Here is a 21,870-nt window from a genome sequence, read left to right as displayed (position 1 = left end):
TTGAATCTTAAAGGTTTAGGTCTTTCAACTATGGAAGGTTCCTCAGACTCCTGATTTTCTTTTCCATTCAGGGAAGGTAACAAGGCTGGTGTCTTACAGCCTGCCAGTCCTCTTTGCCACCAACTGCTCTGATGGACGGAAAGTTCTGAGGCCTGAAGGGCATTGCCCAACTTGAAGCAGAAAGAGGGCAAGCCATTTTATGCTGAGTGTAGTTAACTAAATACATTATCTGATTAGGAGAAAGGCAATAAAGGCACTTACCAAATATTTCCCCTCCGCTTGCATATTCTGTCACCAGATAAATCATCCGCTCCGTCTCCATAACCTGAACAAGGACAAAAAAATCGGCAGATAAGGAGACCGCCCAGGACAAAAGGAGGTTGTGGGCTTCTCTTTTGTGACTTGCATCTCTGATACGCAAGAGCTACTTCCGACAAATTAGAAGCACCCAGCAGCTGTGTTTTAGCATGCGAGGCCGGCTGAGGACAGCCACTGGGACCTTTAAACCAGGGTACAAGAAAAAGAGAGATGGAACCAAAGTTTGAACTGCTGGAGTCAACTTCCAAAGAGCCTATTTTCCATGCTAAAAAGAACCTGCTCACCTGCTCAGCACTACTTTTTTAATAGGGCCATAAAAGTGTTTCCACAAGCTGAACTACTGCTGCCATTTACTCCCAAATTTTAAAAGAACAACTTGTAAATGCAGTGACAGGTCAGCCATTTTGATTCACTATATAGTGCAGAGAAGTGGGCCATTTAACTGATTAATGAGAGAGATGTCTGTGGTTGGAGGAGGACTTATGAAAGGCTTCCAGGTCAGATGTTTTGATCTCTGGCATTTCCAAAGCTCCACTGCTGGCCTCACTTAGCTCAAATTATTCAGCAGCTGCAGATGCACCAGCAAGGCAGAAAGGCCCCTTTGCAAATGCAAGGAACACATTCTGAACAAGTCAGCCATGTCAACAGCAGAGGCTTGGCAGTTTGCTTCAGAGGCTGCTTCGTTTAAGAGAGAAATCTGGCAGAGGAAGAACACAGCCAGCTCAAAGCTTCTTACTGCCAACACCTTTGGCTTCTCGTTGAACTGGCAGATTAAAGATAGCCAGGGCTAGCAGAACCACTGCTTTACTCCAGGTTTACTCTTGCTGCTGCTACTGGAAATCCAGTAGGAGAGTTCTTGGGGAAACAACCACAGAGACACAAAGATTCTCTTCCACTGAGAATCCAGGTTGGGGGAGTTGAGAGAGGCACAACATGGTGCTGGGCACATTGAGCTGAAAAAGAGAGCAGGACCGGAGAGTGCAGGGAAGTCTCCAAGTCAGGTCATAAGAGGAGAAACTGCATCACTGTCTTCCTGCAGTCTCTCAAATATGTGGTCAGCCATGTCTCACCACCTAAACCCACAACAGCCAAAGCAACAAGATGGAGCAAATAAGATTCATGCTGCCATCGGAGTTGTTCCACAGGACTAGAAGCCAGGCAGTGCTCCAAAGTCTGCTCCCTCCATCTACTTCAAGTCATGAGAACAAGCCTGTCATCAAACACAGTTGTAATTCTGAATATAAGCTAGTCCTGGGGGAAGCACTACAAGATGAATGCATTTAGGTGGCAGAGTGCTGGTGGCAGAACTCCTGCCACATATAAAGGGCAGCGGAGCAGCAGGTCATACACTCTCCCCTCTGGTGGAGGGAAAGGAAGAGCCGAAAGGGAAAGTTCAGATCAATTATGGTGTTTCAGCATAAAGCATTCTGGAAACACACACACACCAGACCTGCTCCTTTTATGAGCAAGATAGAAAAAACCCTCTAGCCAAACACTGTATTGTGTTTCAGACTTTTCATTGTTAACTCCCCTGGAAACTGATGTCTAAGGCCAGTGTAGGAATCTGTGAATAAACCTCCACAAGAGGACAAGTGCAATCTGCCAAAGGCGGCTCTTTTGTTCCTCGGTGATTTCGAGGAGCTGTTATGAACCAAGAAGGCCCTGGAGCAACAGGGTCAGGGAGGTACACCTGGATCCATGCCTGGGCACTCCAGGAACCAGGAATCCTGTGTCAAAATCAGGGCCCAGAAGAAGTGGTCTCTGGTTTCACAAACACACACACACACAAATTCCCACTACAGGAATACTCCAAATAATGTAACTATATGCAATTAGCAATCAGGTAGCCTTCTATTGGAGAAACAGTTACTTTTATAGCAAAGTTATATAACTATAAACCTTTAAGTTGTGTGTGAACATAACATATTTAACAGTATAAACACAATGTATAACTGTAAATAGTTATATACTGTGTTTGCATTGTTAAATATGTTATAACTGGTTATAATTACATTGTTGCATTGCACACGTGTTAACAAGGTCATGGCAATTTGCTGTAAAAGTAACTGTTGCTCCAACAGAAGGCTGTGTTTGCAGTTTGGGGGTGCTTCTTGACTCGTCGCTTCAGATGAGAAATCAGGTGAATGTGACGGTCAAGCACGTCTGCTATCAGCTTCAGCTGATACGCCAGCTGTGCCCTTTCCTGGACCTGGGGGACCTTGAAACTGTAGTACACACACTGGTAACCTCAAGACTTGATTTTTACAATGCACTCTACTTGCGGCTACCCTTGTGCCTAGTCCGGAAACTTCAACTGGTACAGAATATGGCAGCCAGATTGATTACAGGAACAACTAGCAGGGACCTTATTACACCAATATTGAAATTATTCCACTGGCTGCCTATTAGTTTCCAGGAACAGTACAAGGTGTTGGTTATTACCTTTAAAGCCCTTCATGGCCTGGGCCCAACCTATTTAAGGAATCGCCTTCTTCCATATAATCTGCCTCGTACCCTCAGATCCTCTGGGAGGAATTTGTTGCAGTCTGTAAAGACGAGATTGACTGTGACCTCCCAGAGGACTTTTTCCGCGATCGCTCCCACCTTATGGAATGGCCTGCCAGATGAGATTCGTCAAATTACCAACATAGATAGCTTTAAGAAAACTGTCAAGACGGACCTCTTCCAGCAGGCCTTCCCAGAATAGCACCCGGCCACGTAAAGATCCCCCCACAGACATATATAAGTGATGCCTCTGCCCACTATTGTTCTATTGTTTTTAGATTTTAGTCTTTGTAATTTTAATCGCTAGAACTGTTTACTCCTTTTTTTGGGGGGGGGGACTGTATATATTATTGTATTATTTTAATGTTGTATGCCGCTTAGATTGTTGAAACAAAAAGCGAGATATAAATACAAGTTTTATTTATTATTTATTTACCTGATTGCTAATTACTGTATGTATAGGTCTCTGTTTTCAGTCTGTTTCCCTCAACTGCTGTAGAAACCTTTGCTATGCCAAAACGTAACTCCCTGAAAAGTGCCCAGGGAGTATGACTAGCCTACTGGCAGGTCTTGCCAGAGTAGAGGCCAGGCTATGTATTGGGGAGCAGCTTCACTTTGGCATGGTTTGGGCACTGAGGTGGCAAGGAGCTTCTCACCCTGCAACACACCCTGCAAAAGCAGCCCACTTTGCAGAAGCTCCATGTATGCCCTTAGATGAGATGAAGACTCACCAGGAGTGGACCTAGGCCCCAGCGGGAGAATCCCATGACCTTTAGCACAAGCCCTGGCACCCCCATTGCACAGTTGTCCTACCTGATACAATCGGATGATGTGTGGGTGGCAGAGCATCTTCATAATCTGAACTTCCCTGAATATCTTCTTGAGGTTCTCTTCATCCAGCTGAGTTTTATCAATGATCTTTATAGCAACCTGAAAGAGGACAGCAAGACAAACAATTAGGAACAGCATTGTCAGAATGACTATGTGGAATCTAGAAGCAACACAACATCCCAAAGTAAAACTTCTCTGCCCCCAGAAACAGTTGTAAGAATGTACGTCATCAACAGGATTCTGTCCTTAGCATGGAAAAGGTCTGCCACAGATCTGAAACTCAAGATGATGTGAAAAACTGAAGTTGTGACCTGCGTAGAACTAGAAGTCCTCCCACCTGCCTATGGGGAACATTCAGGAAGACATCCCATAGAATGTCACAGGAGGTTTTCCAACAAAGGTTAGAGGCCTACCTCCATGGCAGAGGGTTGGGCCCTTCCCACAATATGATGCTAAGGTTATGGTGTCCCACATTAACTCACTTTGCTGCATGAGTACTAAAAGTATGATATCGAGCAGGCTGCAAAATCAGTTCCAAAACCCTTTTTCAACTGAACAAGTGTTACAGAGGCAGTCCCAATAAAGTGGCTTTTCACCAAGAGAGCATCATTTTAAATCCAAAACATCCAAAGGAAGCCATTTCAAGAGGTGTGGCTCAGCCACTCGTTCCATCTTGTAGAGTGAGCTATCTCTCTGACCACACACACACACACTAGCCCATGTTTACCATCTTGATTTTCAGGAATGTTGGGCTGTGGACCAAGAAAAGCTGGGTAATTCTAATCATAAAATCATAGAATCGTACAGTTGGAATAGACTGCAAGGGCCATCCAGTCCAACCCCCTGTCATGCAGGAAATCACAATCAAAGCATCCCTGGCAGATGGCCATCCAGCCTCTGTTTGCAGACCTCTAAGGAAGGAGACTCCATTACACTCCGAGGGAGTTTGTTCCACTGTCGAACAGCCTTTACTGTCAGGAAATTCCTCCTAATGTTGAGGTGGAATCTCTTTTCCTGTAGTTTGCATCCATTGTTCCGCGTTCTATTCTCTGGAGCTGCAGAAAACAAGCTTGCTCCCTCCTCAATATGACATCCCTTCAAATATTTGAACAGGGCTATCATATCACCTCTTAACCGTCTCTTCTCCAGGCTAAACATCCCCAGCTCCCTGAGTCGTTCCTCAGAGGGCATGGTTTTCAGACCCTTCACCATTTTAGTTGCCCTCCTTTGGACACGCTCGTTTCTCCACATCCTTTTTTAACTGTGGTGCCCAGAACTGGACACAGTATTCCAGGTGAGGTCCAACCAAAGCAGAATAGAGTGGCACTATTACTTCTCTTGATCTAGACACTATACTTCTATTGATGCAGCCTAAAATCGCATTGGCCTTGTTAGCTGTCGCGTCGCACTGTTGACTCATGTTCAACTTATAGTCCACTTGGACTCCTAGATCCCTTTCACATGTAGTCTTGTTCAACCAGGTGTCCCCCCATCCTATATCTGTGCATTTTATTTTTCTGCCCTAAGTGCAGTACCTTACATTTCTCCATGTTGAATTTCATTTTGTTGGCTTTGGCCCAGTTTTCTAGTCTGTTCAGGTCATTTTGAATCTTGATCCTGTCCTCTGGGGTATTAGCTACTCTTCCTAATTTGGTGTCATCTGCAAATTTGATAAGTATGCCCCAATTTTGTCCTCCCAAGTCATTGATAAAGATGTTGAATAGCACTGGGCCCAGGACAGAGTCCTGTGGGACCCCACTGGTCACTTCTCTCCAGGATGAAAAGGACCCATTGTTGAGCACCCTTTGGGTTTGGCTGGTCAACCAATTACAAATCCATGTAACAGTTGCCTTGTCTAGCTCACATTTTACAAGCTTGTTTGCAAGAATATCATGGGGAACTTTGTCAAAGGCCTTACTGAAATCAAGATATACTATATCCACAGCATTCACTTCGTCTAACAAGCTGGTAATTTTATCAAAAAAAGAGATCAGGTTTGTCTGACATGACTTCTTTCTCTGAAACCCGTAATATGGGGTACTAGACTCCTGCCTGTAATCCTCCACTTTCTTCCTAAAAAACAAGTCTTTGCCAGAGCACTGGCTGTGAAAGTCTTATTTTGCCCAGCTCCATGTAATGTAAGGAATCAAATCAAGGCTGCCAGCAGGCTCAAGTGTGTGCTCCCATTTATTTTAATGATGCAACACTTATCTTCAAATGGAGTCTTGCACGAACACAAGGTTTCCTAAACCGAAGCCAACCTTCCAGCACTTGCTTATTGTAATCATGGGATTTCCTGAATGTAACTCTCGCTTTGTCAGTGCCTGTCCTTTTCCCAAAGTGGAACTGCAGGGGTGACACCAGAAGAAGCCACCCACCCAGAGGAATCTGCCGTTTTGCACTTCTCCAAGAAGTCATTCATTGCTGCTTCCTCCAGTGCTTTCCCCAGGACAGCCTGTGTCCCTTCCACATACTGATAAGTGCCCTCACAGAGGCATCTTCTCCAGCGTTTGAAGCCACCTGTTTACATTCCTGTTTACCCATCACCATGGAGATGTTCAGGGCCACATGAAACCCAAGTCAGTGTCACTTTCCTGGCACAAATGTTGGAGCGCAGCCATTTGTTCATGAAGCAGGAAAGGGATCGAACAAAGTCACCCTCTCCAGCAAAACAGATTCCCAGTCAGGACTTTGCCCCAAGCCACACTAATACAGACTGCAGGACTCCCTGTTTTTCCCCAGTGCTGTATCTCTAACCTCCCTTTCTCTCCCCCTTCCCACCCCTCTCATGGCTGCACTGCCCTTTCCAGGTGAACAAGGACCCTGCCTACCCAGCAGCTGGCCCCAAAAGATGTCCTCAGATCTTAGCCTGGAAAAGCAGTTTTGGTAAAGCTTCAAGGGCAGAGGAAGAAGTCTCAACCATCTCACTGAGAAAGCAGACTTTCCTATTTATGGCAACCTTAAGCGAACCTATCATGGGATTTTGGCAGCAAGATTAGTTCAGAGGGGAATTGCTGTTGCCTTCCTCTGAGGCTGTGAGGATGACTTGTCCAAGGTCACCCACTGCCCAAGTGGGATTCGAACCCTTGTCTCCCAGCGACCAACACTCAAATCACCAAACCACACTGGCTCTACTCCTTCCACCTGCATGCTTTTATCTTTAAAAGTGCCTTCTATCCATTCATGTAGAACAGACATTAAACAAGCTGACCCACAATCTCCTAGATCCCGTTTTTTTTTTAAATGGTGTTACATATTGACCATTTCCCAGATTTATGATACAGAAGCCAACTATTGAGACAAGGTGCATATTTAAAAAAAATTGGAACAACATTTTCACATTTTTCACTATCGAGAACTCTTGGATGGATACCATCTGTACCCAGGGACCCATCAATTTTTCACTTGTCAGCAGGGCCTAGAGCATCCTTCTCTAATCTCCAGTATTCTCTCCTCCTTAGATTTTCAGCTTGAAATGCTGAATTTGGGCAAGAAGTGATGCTTTACATACCTTCTATGTGAAAATAATGGCCTTTTTCCTGCACCTTCTACAAGGAACAAAGCTACCCAGACCGTATGCCTGCAAATTAAACAAGTCTCCCTCCACCATTAGAAGCTAAGCCCCTCTTGGAAGTTTTCAGCTGGTTTTATCCACTGCTAGCTGCAAGAGCACCTTCTTAATAGTTAGTCTCAGTTCAAAATTTTGGCTGGCAGTGGGTGACTACAGAGAAGCAAAGGGAAAGACTACCCCGCTGTGGGCATCCCAGGAGGATGAGGGGTGGCCAGTCCCATAAACCCTAAGGGTGCCTCAGGTTCATGCAGAGGTTGCTTTGGATGCTGCTCAACACGTTGGAGATTAAGTTGGGCAGCAATTAAGAGTCACACTAATCTATGACAGAATTCTTTCAGTGAACTCCAAAACAAAAGCCCCGGGAAAATAACAATGATAACAAAGCACAGCACCTGCAGAGACCCAGTCAGCTGCCAGCAAAAATACTGGCACCAATTAGGAGAAGAGCCCAGAATCCAAACTGCCTCCCCTTGCCCAGCACCTGCTTGAAGTTCAACCTGGTAATTTTGAGACACAAACTGCAGGAGGAGAAAGGCCAGCTGAGTTAGCCAACAGTCCACTGAGGAGGGGGTTGTGGGTACGACTCTGAAGCAAAGTCCCAAGCCCCCCTTGGACTAGTTATGAGAAATGCCAAATTCCTAGGTTATGGTGATAACAGAAGCGTGAGAGCAGGAATGGCCCCAAAAGGGCTGCTCAAACGGCCGCTGCTCCTCTCTCTGCAGGGATACAAGGCAGTACCTATAGCACAGAACAGCACAAGGCTAAGGTCCAATCCTGTGGGATCCACAGCGGAGCCAAAGACCATTGCCTCCATTCCCAGCAAGGAGCACACAATATCATCACCTCCAGATTCAGTCACTGAAGTCTCAAGATGGCTGCAGAGAGAGAAAGACAAGCACTCTACTGCTCCTGCTCCAAGGCCAGCAATGGTCAAGCCAAGAGGGCCTTCTTGTTGGCTGCTCCCAGGTAGAGAAATTCCCTTCCTATATAAACTTTCATAGATTTGCTCTACTTCCTACGAAAGCTCACGCTACCAGCTTCTTTCTTTCAGTTAGTCTCAAACTACAAGATCCCTTTGCAGACTGATATTCCAGACTAACACGGGTAGGTCTCTGTTTTAACTTTTGTTAAGAGATCATGAACAACAGGGCTGGGGGAAATGGCAAAATCTACACAAGGCTGTGTGGAGGTGGTACTGTGCCCCGGGACATCACCTGCTTCCTTCCCTCGCTTCCACCGCTGTTGTTGTGAACAACTACTGACTCTCACACTAGAGCAATTTCATGTGTTTCAAGCCTACTTCCCTCTCCAAGACTGTGAGGAAAACATTTAATCTATGCCAGAAGCATGAGCTCCAGCGCATATGAGAAATGTGGAGAGTCCTGGCTCTGCCTGACCTGGCTTGGCTTCTAGGCTCCCTATGCCTCTGTCATTACAGAACAGAATGCCAAGGAAGCTACAGAGGATCTGTGTTTGACTGCCGAGTGGCCCCAAAAGTAGGTCAGGACGGTGTGTCGCTACTTGGCTCGACTTCCTCCAAAAAGCACCAGAGTACAGAGACCCTGGGGGGAAATTCTCCAACTTTCCACACCGCCGTTTTGACCCAGACAGTTGGAATAGACACTCTGAAGAGCTTGCAAAGCACACAAAACGGAGATCTTCTTGGCTGCCTCATAACAAAAAATGCACGGCAGCAGCCACAAACCCTGCTGGCTTATGACACTGGGTGCAAAACCGCCTCTGGATGATGCTCCGCAGACTTCCCATAAAAGGCTACTGCTTCACCAGCTCTCATTACCAAAAAACCCTCAGTCGCTCTCCCTTTGACACAAATGGACTAGGACATCTGGGTACAACGGGTACTACTTTCCTCCAAAGTGGGCAACACATAATTTTGGAAAGAAGAGGAAAGGACAAATGCCAACAAAAACATTCATTTCCAAAGGAAGTGGCACATGGACATTGCCCGTCCAGTGAGGGCATGCAGCTTCCACAGAAGCAGATGGACCCATGAGATCTTCCAAAATGCTGGAACTTGTTTTTAGCTGCAGGTATGGGGTCAAGGGCACAACACAGGGGGGAAAAAGAGAGGGTGCATGAAGGACAGGGTCGCTGCCTGCTAACTTACGGAAATTCTTTGCTTACTCCCAAATTGTTCAATCTTTGGTGATCTAAAGTTTCCATTCCCTCAAGGAGAAAAACCAGGAGGAAATCAGCCAGTGGAAATCATGTCGCTTTGGGACATGTTTAGAATGCAAACATTTTGTTTGGCTAGCTCTGACCACATGCCTTGGTTCTGTTTGTTGACTGGTATTATGAGGGTGAGTTGCAGACAGGGCACTGTTGTGGCCATGTTGCCTGTGGATCTCTGCCTCCAAATCCCCACTGTATGCATCCAGTCCAAGTACCTCTCACAAGAGGCCACCCAGCACACCACTCAGAACATCACACACCGGGCAGCACAGCTCCCTGATATACGCCAGGAAGTGGCCATCCCCAGAATCGTCTCTGGTCAACTCACAGCCGCCTCCACTTGAGGAAAAACCCAGCCAACTCCTCAGGTCTGGATTTCCTGCTCTTTCACAAGCTAGGCTGTCAGGAGGCCAAGCCAAGATGATAAATCAACTCCACTACTCAGTGCAGGCTGTATCAGAGAACAGAGGTGAGCTAAATTGAGGAAGGGGAGGAGGAAGCCAACACCCTCCTGGCCCCATTAAGAATCAAGGCAAACATCCTGTTTACCTGTTTTAAGAGCGAGTCATATTCAGAGAGGCTTCCCCAGAACTCCTGCTTACCTGTTGACCACAAACAAACTACAGCCAAGCCAAGACAAAGGAGAAAGAGTAGAATCCAGAGTCTTCGTCTGCTGGCCCGCTCCCTGAGGACATGGTTCTGGCTGAAAAAGAGAACTGCCTTCTTGTCCTTCTGCCTCTTAATAGGGAAGTGAAAGCCATCAAGCAGCTCCCCAAAGTTAGCAAGGGCCAGAATTCAGCAAGAGCCACTGAACTCATAGGCACCTTCTCTTTTTATAGGCAAGTAATCTTTCCCTGATCAAGGAAGAAGGGACCCAAGCAGAGCTCAAAAGGCAACCGAAAAGGGTGAGCCGCAACAGTTTTAACATATGCACACACGCACACGTTGCATATGTTAAAACTGTTGCGGTCCACCCTTTTTGGAGCTTCTGCAGCCTCTCTAGGAAGGGAATTCCTCGACCTGGGAGCATACACACAAAGACATGAGCTGCAGCAACTGCCAGACAGGAATAGTATGCTTGCACAGATGATGGCCAGGTTGAATCAGAGCACGCAAGGTAATGGCCCCTGAGAAAAATGCAAGTATTCTTATCCCACCTTGGCCAAACTGGCTCCTTTGACCAATAATAATAATAATAATAATAATAATAATAATAATATTTATATCCTGCTTTTTGCCAGGCAATCAAAGCGGTGTTTGTTAAAATGCATCCATATATACATAGTGCCCCCCCTTAAATCAAGATTAAACCATATAAGATTAAAAACTACATATTAAAATCTGACTAATCCAAATAATAATCATCATGGGCAGAGTTCACTAGTCTTATTCGTGGTCGAGTATTTTATTCTGGGAAGGCCTGCCAGAAGAGATCTGTCTTAATGGCTTTTTTAAAGCTCTCTAGATTGGTAATTTGAGGGATCTTTGCCGGCAGGCCATTCCATAAATTGGAAGCGGTTGCAGAAAAAGATATCTCCGTGGCGACTTGCAAAGATGGGGACTGGATCTTTCTTTTTCTAAACAGCAGAGTTTCTATCAGCCCAGTCCTACATAGCTAAGGGCCAAAATGCCCACCAGCAGCAATTCTGCCAGCAGCAGTCACCCACCATCACCTTTTCAGCTGGTTTGGGCTGTAGCATATCACTTGCAGGACACGCTTCCCACAAAGTCCAAGGGCTCCTTATAGCAGTCAAAGAGATATTTTTGTTTTCTTCGGCTCCTGACTTCTGCCTTCTTGGTTTTGCTTTTACTTCTGTTGTGACCGCTTTCAGCACTGCCTTTCATTGTGACTTTTATTTTTCATTACTTTGCCAATGACTGTAAACTGCCAAAATTCTGATTTTGAATGGAATGATGGCATGTAAGTGCTGTGAATAAATAAAATCATTATTAAAGTTCCTTTTGCATTCATTTCCTTGTCACAGGCTAAGCCAGAATACTGTAATAGGTATCACTGAGAAGCAGGAAGAGTTGGAGGGGGGGGGGGGTATCATTCAGTGAAAGCTGTTGCAAGTGTGGATTTCCTTCCATTGTTCCAGGAGGACCGATGTGTGAGCAACCAACCGCTGGCACCCACCCACCCACACACTGCACATGCCGTGTGTGTGTGTGTGTGTGTTTGTGCCTTCAACTCACCTGTTGACTTATGTCCCCATGAATTTCATAGGGCTTCCTTGGGCAAAGAATCCTCAGAGGTGGTTTTGTCACCTCTGAAACATAGCCCACACTACCTGAGATTCCCTGGTGGTCTCCCATGCAAGGACTTACCAGGCTTAACCCTGCTTAACATCCAAGATCAGATAGAATTTGGTGCCTTTAGGGTCTTTAGGCCTATAACTATCATTTAGTACCAGTTAGGAAAACAAATCAGTCTTGACAATTCCCTGAGCCCTTTAGTTCCCCCCACCAAGTTCAAATACACCTTAAAGAAAAATGACCCTTTGGCTAAAGTCATCTTCCCTCACAAACACAGTCCTAGCACACATCTGTGTCACAGGAGACACAAGAGCTGAAAGAACCAAGGCCCCCGGTGCCTGAAAACCAGCAAAAGACTAAGTGTATGGAAGAGGTGTACTCCAGGCAGAAAAGGTTGCCAAGGACACCAAGTTGGCTTATTTTGAAACCCGATGCAGGTCTGGGGTGCAAGAAGGCCCCATACAACATAAGAGAGAAGAGCTAGGAAGAGTTTTTGGAAGGTGGAAAAGCAAAACCTGGAGCAGCATCCTTGGCAGGAAGAGGAGAGTCTCCCTGCAACAGTGGCTGAATTTCACTCTCCTCCAAGGACACACAAATACATACACACTCCACAATTGCTGCAGCTTTGCCTTTCCGCCAGGGGATCAAGCTACTACTGGAAGTTTCACTTTTCCTGCTCTGCAGCCTCAAATTAAATCCAGATCAAGCCAGCAATGTGCATCCACTCAAAGAGGCCTGTGTCATGGACTCACATCTGGAGCGCATTTTTATTGGCACACGCACGTCCATCTCAGCTGGAGACAAGGCTCTGAACTTAGACGCTTTTGTTGGTGACCTAACATCACAAGCACCAGGCCGGCATTGGGACCTCTCTCTCTCTCTCTCTCTCTCACACACACACACACACACAAACACACAAAGAGCTGCCAGCTCATGCTGCTGGACCATGGGCCAAGCACCAAATCCACTTTATGGACTTCCAAACAGAGTCAGATGGTGCCACAAGGAGGCCTTTGCTCACTCAAGGACTGTGCTGTCCTCTCTTGCTATGGCTCCAGGGATTTTATCACATGGGAGGAATTTCTCTTAATTTCGAATGAAAAGAAAGTGGGACCAGAACGCTAGTTCAGCAAATTTATGTGAATTCGAATTGCGTTTGAACTGACTTGCCATTGCCCAAAAATAAACTTGCCATTGCCCGAAATTGCATGTGATCATCTCTCATGCAATAACATGAAACCCCATGATTGCGTTCGGACTCACACCCCATTGCCCGAAATTGTGTGTGGTAGTCTATCACACAATAACGTTAAACCCCATGATTGCGTTCGGATTGCCATTGGATTATACTTCCAATTTCCCTTGTCTGATAACATCCCAGGTCTGTCCTGCCACCTTTTCTTACCCATTTGCAAACCCAACCAGAAGCCATCCAAAAGCTCTTAGTCCCTTGGGAAGAAGAACTGTTCAGAGCAGTGCTTCTCGGACTACTGATTGTGGGGGACCAGGAGGGTTTTTCCTACTGTGCCACCAACCAGCACTGCCTTTGTGCTCACTGAGCCACAATTGTTTCTTTCAAAAATTCTCTGTGATTCGGCAGGCGAAAGCTTAATTAAAAATAATAATTGTAAGCAGCTCTGATTGCCTTTAGGGCTGAAGGGCGGGGTATAAATACCATAAATAAATAATAATAAAATAAATTAAGGACTAGTGCTGGTCCAGGGATGACTAAGTTGAGCGCAAATTAAAGTATATGTCACTGGGTTGAGAAGGGTTTTGTTCTAGGTGGAAAAGCTGCACATGTCACAAAAGGGAAAAGAGGTTCATTGCTGCAGTGGCAGCATCATTTCTGCCTCCTGAGAAGGCAGCCTGCTGGCAGTTCCTCACTGAACTGCTGGGTTTTCCTCCTAGGGAATGGGTGCATTTAGTGACACAGAGGGAGGGAACTGCTCCAGCCTCCCTTCTGAGAGTCCTTCTGGATAAAAGGCATCCAATGCAGAGCTGTTATTTCCTGTGCCTCCCTCAGCCCACACTTCCTGCAAGCCTGCAATTTCCAGGCAATTGAAGGGGGGGAGCAGCAGAGAAGAGATGCATCAACAGCAGCAGCATCCAGGCCATCTGAATTGGTGATACAGAAAGTGATGGTCTCCACACTGGTGCTGGTCCTAGCTGCCTACAGATAGGAGGGACGCACTCTGGCCTCCCAAAGCAGTGCAAGTCTTCAGCCTTGGGGGTCAATCATGGCTGCCCCAAAGCCTGCTTGCAGATGGCTATTGCCACACAGGGTGTGTTATCTGCAAAGCCTGCAAACATTTTGGTTGCTCCTGGCCCAGAGCAAGGCTGGTTCCTGGTTCTGCACCTCTGAGGCTCCGCCATCCTCAGAGACAAGAGGGGCAGATACAGAGCATCTGCAAGCTTTGCCTTTGCTTGACTGGAAGCACTTCTCTGAATTATTGGCAATGCTTCCTGGGGGATTCTGGGGCTTTTGGTCCCCCCCAAAAGGGGAGAGGGATCTTCCAAACCTCTGGCCTGGAAATACCACCCCCCAGATTTGAAAGGCAGGCTCCAATGTCAGCAATTCCAAAACATCCTCTCTTTATAGCATCTGCTTTTTGCTTATGCTCAAACTGCTTGTGTTTATTTATTTAAATATTTATATCCCACCCTTTATGAAAACGATCTCAGGCTGATGCACAATAAAGGCAACTGAAACAAGATGGTCAGAATATCTTATCATCAGGACTATTATGAGGACAGCACAAATCTCAGCAAGCAGCAAATGGGCAAACCGAGCACTTTCACTCCCAGAAATGCCAAGGCAGAAAGGTCTGTCAGAAAGCAGATGATCCAACCGGAGCTGTTCCATCCCTCCAAGCTGCCTTTTCCCACACATGTACCAAAGAACGCCACTGAACAACGTGGGAGGGGAGTTGAAAAACAGCTCACATGTGTTCAGCCCTGAACCTCCGAGGAGGAAGGAAGGAGGGAGAGAAGAATGGGGTAGGGGAGATCAACACAGACGTCACTAGGGTGCTGTGATCCTGCAGAAGGCCAGGTTGCCTGGAAACTAAAGGGGAAGGAGAAGCCATTTCTTCAGGAGCAAAGACAATGCTTTTCATAAGCAGAGTTTTGATCAAAGAGCAAACATAGGGAGAGTGATTAGGGAAGCCCTATCAGGCTTGAAGATAACACTTCAGGGCACACAATCTGTCTTGCAAAGGTGCAGCGTGTACATCTCCCGGGCAGGAAAATCCACTGCAGCACATGGATGAGACGGGCAAGACAAGGCTAAGGAACCAGGAGAAGTTGCCTAGTCTCACTACCTGTCAGCTGAAGACATTCTGGTGCAAAAAAGGACCCACTCTGGAAGGTGAAATTGCAAGCCAGCATCCAATGGCAGAAGCTAGCCAAGTACAAGTCTGAATTAAACACAAAACAAAACAAAATCAACCCTATATTGGTTTCAGTATGCAGTATGCCCTCCACATTTGCAGGGCTTAGGGGTATAGGACCTCCATGAAAGTGGAACAAACACAAATAACCACCTCTCTAGGAAACTCTAGGTCCTCCAGCACAACTCTATTGTCAACATCTCCCAAAAGTGGACCATAGAATTAGTAAGGAGGACCCACAAATGCCTAAAGAAGTGTTTTTTGTAGTAATCTCTAGATCTTCCATCACAACTCTATGGTCAATTTCCTGAAGAATTTTTCTGGAGGACCAGAGAAAACATATTAATCAAATCCACAAATAATCAAAACTACAAAAGTCAAAGCTGTAAATGTGTAGAGCTGACTGTATATTAGTCCAACTTGGCTCTTGCTATGCTCTGTGTTTAGTAAAATGGAGGCTAAAGAGGTGAGGTCCTCTGGTATGAGGGACAGAAAGGCCTGCTCAGGATTTTGAGGAAAGAAAGGGACCTCACCCTCCCCCCAGAAAGACTTCCAGCCACTTGAAGTGAAAGCATTTTGCAGAAATAAATGCCAAATCACTGGAAAGCTGCGGAGTGAAGACAAAGAGCCACATCTGACTGTGTCCAACTGCATGAGTGCTGCCTAACCTTTAATAATAAAATATCACATTAAAAGTGAACCACTCTCATAAAAACGGAGGCCGTGAAATCACAAAGCGTCTCTTTTGCCCAGAACTAGGAGCAAGCGGGGGCCGACGGGCGCCAAAGCCTCCAGCCCCATGGCCAAAGCCTTCCTTCTCCCTGCCAGCGTCGGGACCAGCGTAGAAGATAACCCATCTCTTAATGAACATGTTTCTTAGATTACTAGGGCATCATGCTGCTGCTGCTGCTGCGGGCGGCACTGGAGCCTCGCATGGCTGCTACGGCTTGGCACGACATGAGAGGGAACTGGAATGTCAAGCCAAGTTGCTTAGCTGATCAGGAGGGTCACATGTCACAGGAGGAGAAGGGGGGAGCACAGCTCTTGCCTGGGGCATGCTGCGCACCAACAAGCCGTCCCTCCTGTCCACCTGCAAGAAAGAGCTCTGCTGAGGCTGCTGGATGGCGTTGCTGCAAGGACCACATCAGGACGACTGAGGGCTACTGCAAAAGTTAGACATGAGAACAAAGCAGACTCACAGAGTTCACAGGAGGTGAACACACAAGGAAAAGTGAAAAGGAAGGCCTTGGGCTGCTGCTTTAAACCTCCTCGGCAGAGTGGCCTACGTGGTCTTAGTTCCCATCCTCCCTACTAGCCACAGCCAGCACAGAGTAGCCAGCAAGCCCCCAGTCCTTCCCTTTGTGATTCCTATCAAGATCACCAAGGGCAGTGCAGGTAGAGATGAACCCAAAGCCACCTGGGGGACCCTGCCTTTGCTGGCCTGCTCAAGGGAAGCCTTTCCAGGTAAAGGATTCAGCACTCAACATGATCTTCCACACCTGGCCAGCATAATCAGGGAAGTGCGCCATCCCCACAGTCAGCCTTTTCAAAACAACAATTGATATGCAGACATGCTCCTTGGTATAATTAGGTTTCTAGGCACTGGCTACAGTGAGGGGCTCTGTCCAAAGTCTTTAAAAAAAAATCCTGACTAAAATAATGGTCTGTCTTGGTCAGCTCTCTGTGGGCAACATTACTACCACAGCAGAAACTATGCCAATCCTTCTTCAGCCAAAGAACTATTTCTATATGCCTGAATAACTTTTTAAAAAATCCTTTAAGTGCGCTTTCTACCAATTTGACCAGGCACAGGATTAAACAAATGGTTGACTGCCATTTTCTGGATCAACCCCCCCCCCCCCCACACACACACACACACAGACACAAACTTTGGCAACTGAAAGTATTTCCCTCTGCTTCCCTGAGGGATGATTCATCCTGAATCAGAATCTCCAGCTCCTAAAAACAGCAGCTTTAGCCCTGGGCACCTCCGCTACAGTCTCACCCCCACAGTGCCAAGCCAGGCTTTGTGTTCGAACCCTGTGCCAGGCAGGTGAGCATGTCAGGGCAGAGCCCAGGGCAGGCCTCAGAGGGGTTAAATGGATGCCTTTGCCAGGAAGAGCTGAGGCGTGGGATGCCTTGGCTGGCCCACCAAACAAACTAGAAGCGGCTTCCAGAGGAATCCGTCATGGCGTCCAAGGGCTCGGTTTACACAACGTGTGCCAGCAAAGCCGGGCAAACCATTAGCAGCAGCAGCAGCATCTTGCTGAGCTGTTATACTGAACTCTCCCTGCTGCTGTCAAGGAAGGGGCCAGGACACATTGGCATGCGCAAAAAAATTAACAAGTGTTATCACAACTCAGTGGCCAAGCTTAGAGCAAGAATACTGTGTGTGCATTTGTGCATGTGCACCTGCAAGGTTACACAACCTTGCTTTCAAATGGCAGGCAAAGTGGCGAGGTGAGTGTACTATGACTGATATTCCCTTGGGCCTCTCAACAGCTTGTAGCAGGACATTATTCTTGAGCAATGGGGTACAATGGTGCTGGAGCAATGCACTTTGGGGCCTTTGGTCATTTACTGACCTTCACAAATAGACTGTTGCTTCAGCCACTCTGTCTGTGGTCTTCTTCCTTTTCAAAACGTGGGATTTATAGTCACCTGTCCTTCGTCTACCTTGGCTTTTTTTCAGATATCAGAGAGTCAAGGAAGGATGGACTCAATCTGTAGTAAGATTCCTAAGAGGAAGAGACTGCGCTAATGATACCCTCCATGACAGCGGAAAAGCATGGACAACACAAAACCTTTGCCTACAAAAATACTTTTAAGTTGAACTTGTGGGGGGGGGGGGGCAGCAGCAAAGATTTGGAGGATGTGAGCCACTGCAGGGAAATCTGGAAGATTTCAAATTAATTCTGACAAGTATATTCTGTGCTGTTTGCAGCAATCATTCAACAGTTTCTATGGGAACCATAGAGACGCAAGAGCTAGTGGCAGAACCATCAGAACTCTTGAAAATCTGGGGGGGGGGGGGGGTTAAACTGCAATCACACCTGGGTTGCTGTTTCCTTAAGGTCCAAGGACCTCCATGGCTGCAAAACCAGCAGCCCACTGCACCAAATGCAATCTTGTGTTAACCCCTGGTATTATTGGAAGTGGAACTATTTCAATGAGAAAGAATAAGGGAGAACATGAAACAGTAAGGAAAAAAATATATACCTAAAACTAATATAGTAATCCCTTCACATTCACTGGGGTTGGGGTGAAGGACCCCCGTGAATGTGAGAAAAATGCAAATAAAAAAAATCTCTATTCTTTTTACCTTTCCAGAAATCTCCAGGTCCTCCAATGCAACTCTATGGTCAACATCTGTCAGAAGTTGATCATAGAATCATGCTGGAGAATGACAGGAAGATTCTCAGCGGCATTCCTACTTGGGCAGCAAATGTTTTGCAGAAGCGGTGGGAGACGGAAATGCATTTTCCAGGCTGAAGCGGATGGAGAAGGCAAGTGAACCTCTCTGTCTCTCAGAATCCAGTGGCCTTCAGAAAGCAAGAGCTTTCTCTAGCCTGGGCAAGCCTCCCTTAGGTGCTGTGCCTCTCTCTGCTGGCGGGCACATGCCTCACCAATTAGCAGGAGCCTTCCAAGACTGTCACAAGCTCTGGAACGGCTGCAAATCTACGTCCTTATGCAAGTCAGTGACGCAGATGTCCCTCCCTGGCATACCAAGGATGAGCCAGCCGGCAGGAATTTCAGAGGCCACATTGCTGTTCTTCCCTGGTTGTCAGTCGGTGGTGTTGGGATCCCTTCCTGTGACCTTGCTCAAGCCCCATTCCCTGCCAGCTTTGACCAAGAGCCAGAGAAGTCAGGGCAGGATGCTCCACCTAAGTGTACCCAGAAACCACTGTGCAAAGGGGACCTCAAATCTTCCCCTCTGAGTCAGAAATGGCAACCTCACCAACCACCTATTTATTTTCTGTTTATAAAGTGCCCTTCATCGGGAAAGCAGTCCCTTTTTAAGCATCCATAAGATTTTGATGCATGCTATTTGTTCCGTGTGTGTGTGTGTGTATACACACACAGATGTATATAGTTAAAATATTTTATATGATTGTATTGTAATTTGGTTTATGTAACATTACACAATCACATATTATTCTGCATTGCATACCTGCTTTTGTCTAGTATTGTCTGTTGTTATTAGGGAACCACGATAGTTCATCTTTTGGTTGACCACTCTCCATCCAGTCACATGGCCCCTGGCTGCACTGCCCCAATGGATTGAGTCTGTTGTGTTACTTTTGTTTTCAGGGCATGTTTCCAGACATTTCATTCCTTTAACAAAATTTTACTGTCTGAACTGTGTATAGATACTACCCTGGGATCTCTAATGATACACAGAAGTCTCAGAAAGTTAAACAAACAAGCACATGCTCCATCCTATGACAATGGGGAGAGGAGGAGGAGGAGGAAGAGTGACTTCTGCTTTCAGAGCCTTCCATGACATCCACCTGCCACTCTGTGCCACCAGCCCACTGATGTCACGTTTCATACCTATTATGAATAAGCAAAAAGGAAAAAAGATCAACTGCTGTGGCTCACCCACTTTCCATTGCTAGATGGCACTCCGTCTCCTGCACACAAAGGTCTACGGGTACCCAAGATGCTTCAGCCATACACAGGTACCATTTTTAGGTCAGCCTGATTAGCCCACACTTCAAAGTTCTGTGAAACAGAGACTATCTGGGCAGGAAACATGAAGGAAGAAGAGGGAAAAAATTCTGACACCAAATAGCATTAACGAGAGGCCAAGGCCAGGACTGGAAAAGCCTGAGTGCCCAAAGTGCTTGGTCCGCAGAATTCTTGCAGCAACTGAATAAAGTCCGAGGGCTTCAAGAACTTTACTGTGCCTCTTTTGTGGAATTTTATTGGCAGTCCAGACAATCTTGTCTTCCCCTGGTAATAATCTTCCTGCATTTCCTACTCCTCTCCTGTCTTTTTTCTTAACATAGGAAATCTTTTAAGGAGGGAAAGATGGAATAGCTGTGCCAGATCTTTCTTTCACCTGGTTGTGTTCTCTAGGACTCAAAAAACAGTGCCGGGTATTCTTGTGAGGTCACCAAGGCACTCACCCCTGCTGCCCCACAAGTTTTGGCTTTGGCAGAACAAAGGCAAGTTCATACTGCAGACTTATTGCAGAAAAGTACACAAGCACAGCCGGGCTTCCTCTGCAAGTGTTGGCAAAGGATGCCAAGAAACAGTTGGCAGTGCCACGTGGTGCCAAACTATTAAACACAGAGTGCACCTGCAGAAGTGAACCGAGTCACAAGGTCAAAACAAAGGGATTGTGCCACACTCTTCAGCTGAAAGCAGGTAGGGTTTTCTCTGCTTGTTCTGAAGTACAGGTTTACCACCAAAGCACTGCTGCAGAAGATCCTGGAGTGCAGCAGGGCATGCTTAGGAGTGGCTCGTTTCTATAGCAATCCTTCATCAACCAGGTTTTTAAGCCCTTCCCCTTCTTTTTCTCACTTCGGTATGCTTGGCTTTGTCTGCCTAAAGGAGGCCTGGCTCTGTATGACAAAGGAGGGCAAGCAGGAAAGAGATGGGCTGGTGGACATCTCCCCACTGGAGCCTATGGGAAGGTGGCAAGAGGGCAGGCAGGCAAATACACACAAGGTTTGTGATTAATGTGCCGATAATGCCAAAAAGTCAGCCCAAGAACCCTGAACAGTCAGAGAGTTTCATGGTGAAAGTCACTATCTGACATGGTCTTAGCCGAGAGAGAGAAGAGAGAGAGAGAGAGAGAGAGAGAGAGAGAGAGAGAGAGAGAGAGAGAGAGAGAGAGAGAGAGAGTTTACAAGCAAAGCTCTGTGCTTTCCCAGTGATTCATCTTACAGGAATGCTTCACCACTCCAATGCAATGGAAAAATCTAGAGATTAAAATGCTCCATCGACCCATCAAGACTCAAAAGGTTAGAGGAGCACTTCTTAAAAAGACACACTCAAACTCCCTATTACTCATAGTTTCTTCAGCCTGCACTCCACCAAACAGAGGAGGGTGGAAAAACAAAGCTGCATCAGCAGTTGGCACCGAGGAGTGGTACCAAAACAACAAGGATGAGCGAAGATACGATAGACCAGAGCTCGGCCACTTGGCTGCATCCTCCCACAACTGAAAGAGACTTCTTCAGACTTTACCATTCAGGTCGCCTGCAGCCAGGTTGCCCAGCAAACCCTTCCCTCAGTGGGCTTTGTCTGTATGTAAAACCTGCCCTGCCTTGCAGCTGTTTAAGAAGGCTCCCTCTGAAATAAGAGGAGCTTTGATTCCTGGGGAGAAACCACATTCGCACACTGTTCAGGGCTTCAGGACAAACATAACCTCTTGCAGTCACAGTGTCAATCTCACAGCCTGTGAAGGAGGCCACAGTGAAGCCTGAATGCCTTCAGGAAGAAGGCAAATAAAGTTTCCCAGCCTAAGCTCCACACAGAGCCTCTGCAGCTACTGAAACTGCTACTGGAGGAAGAGGGGGTTCCATTACGAATGGGTGCTTTTGAAAATGGTCTCTAGGTTGAAGTTTAGCACCGGATGCTGTTATCCCAACCTTTCAGCGATGATTTGACTGATTCATGACAGCGATGGAGAACTTGTCCTCCTTGTCTGGTGGCACTTAAGGGGTCAAAACTGATTGCACAGCCTGTGCTCACTCACTTATTCACTGGAACAAGTCATGCCCCGGCCAGCAAGGACACGAGAGGCAGCTACACACATACAGAGAGGAAGACCGCCTATGAGAATATGGGGCA

At 46.6% G+C, this 21,870-nt stretch overlaps 1 protein-coding gene across 6 annotated transcripts in view; it reads right to left on the bottom strand.

The window, feature by feature from the left end:
* SIK3 (SIK family kinase 3) overlaps nucleotides 1-21,870 on the bottom strand; it is a 67,041-nt gene that overhangs the window by 28,117 nt on the left and 17,054 nt on the right. For 5 of the 6 annotated variants that reach the window (XR_016282288.1, XM_089537593.1, XM_089537590.1 and 2 more), the window contains exons 2-3: nucleotides 3,637-3,753; nucleotides 262-325 (exon numbers count right to left, since the gene is read on the bottom strand). Coding sequence is in view for 5 of the 6 variants with exons in the window: in XM_089537593.1 (XP_089393719.1) it covers nucleotides 262-325; nucleotides 3,637-3,753 (181 nt within the window). In the remaining variant the exon portion in view is untranslated. Of the gene's footprint in view, nucleotides 1-261; nucleotides 326-3,636; nucleotides 3,754-19,668; nucleotides 19,690-21,870 lie in introns of those variants that run through there. The other variant, XM_089537594.1, reaches the window with a different exon arrangement.

This window comes from Sceloporus occidentalis, unplaced genomic scaffold (genome assembly GCF_023333645.1).
Source record: "Sceloporus occidentalis isolate IW3139 unplaced genomic scaffold, rSceOcc1.0.p SCAF_9, whole genome shotgun sequence".
Classification (NCBI taxonomy): Eukaryota; Metazoa; Chordata; class Lepidosauria; order Squamata; family Phrynosomatidae; genus Sceloporus; species Sceloporus occidentalis.
Note: the sequence above shows the minus strand (reverse complement) of the source record. Positions and strands in the feature narration are given on the sequence as shown.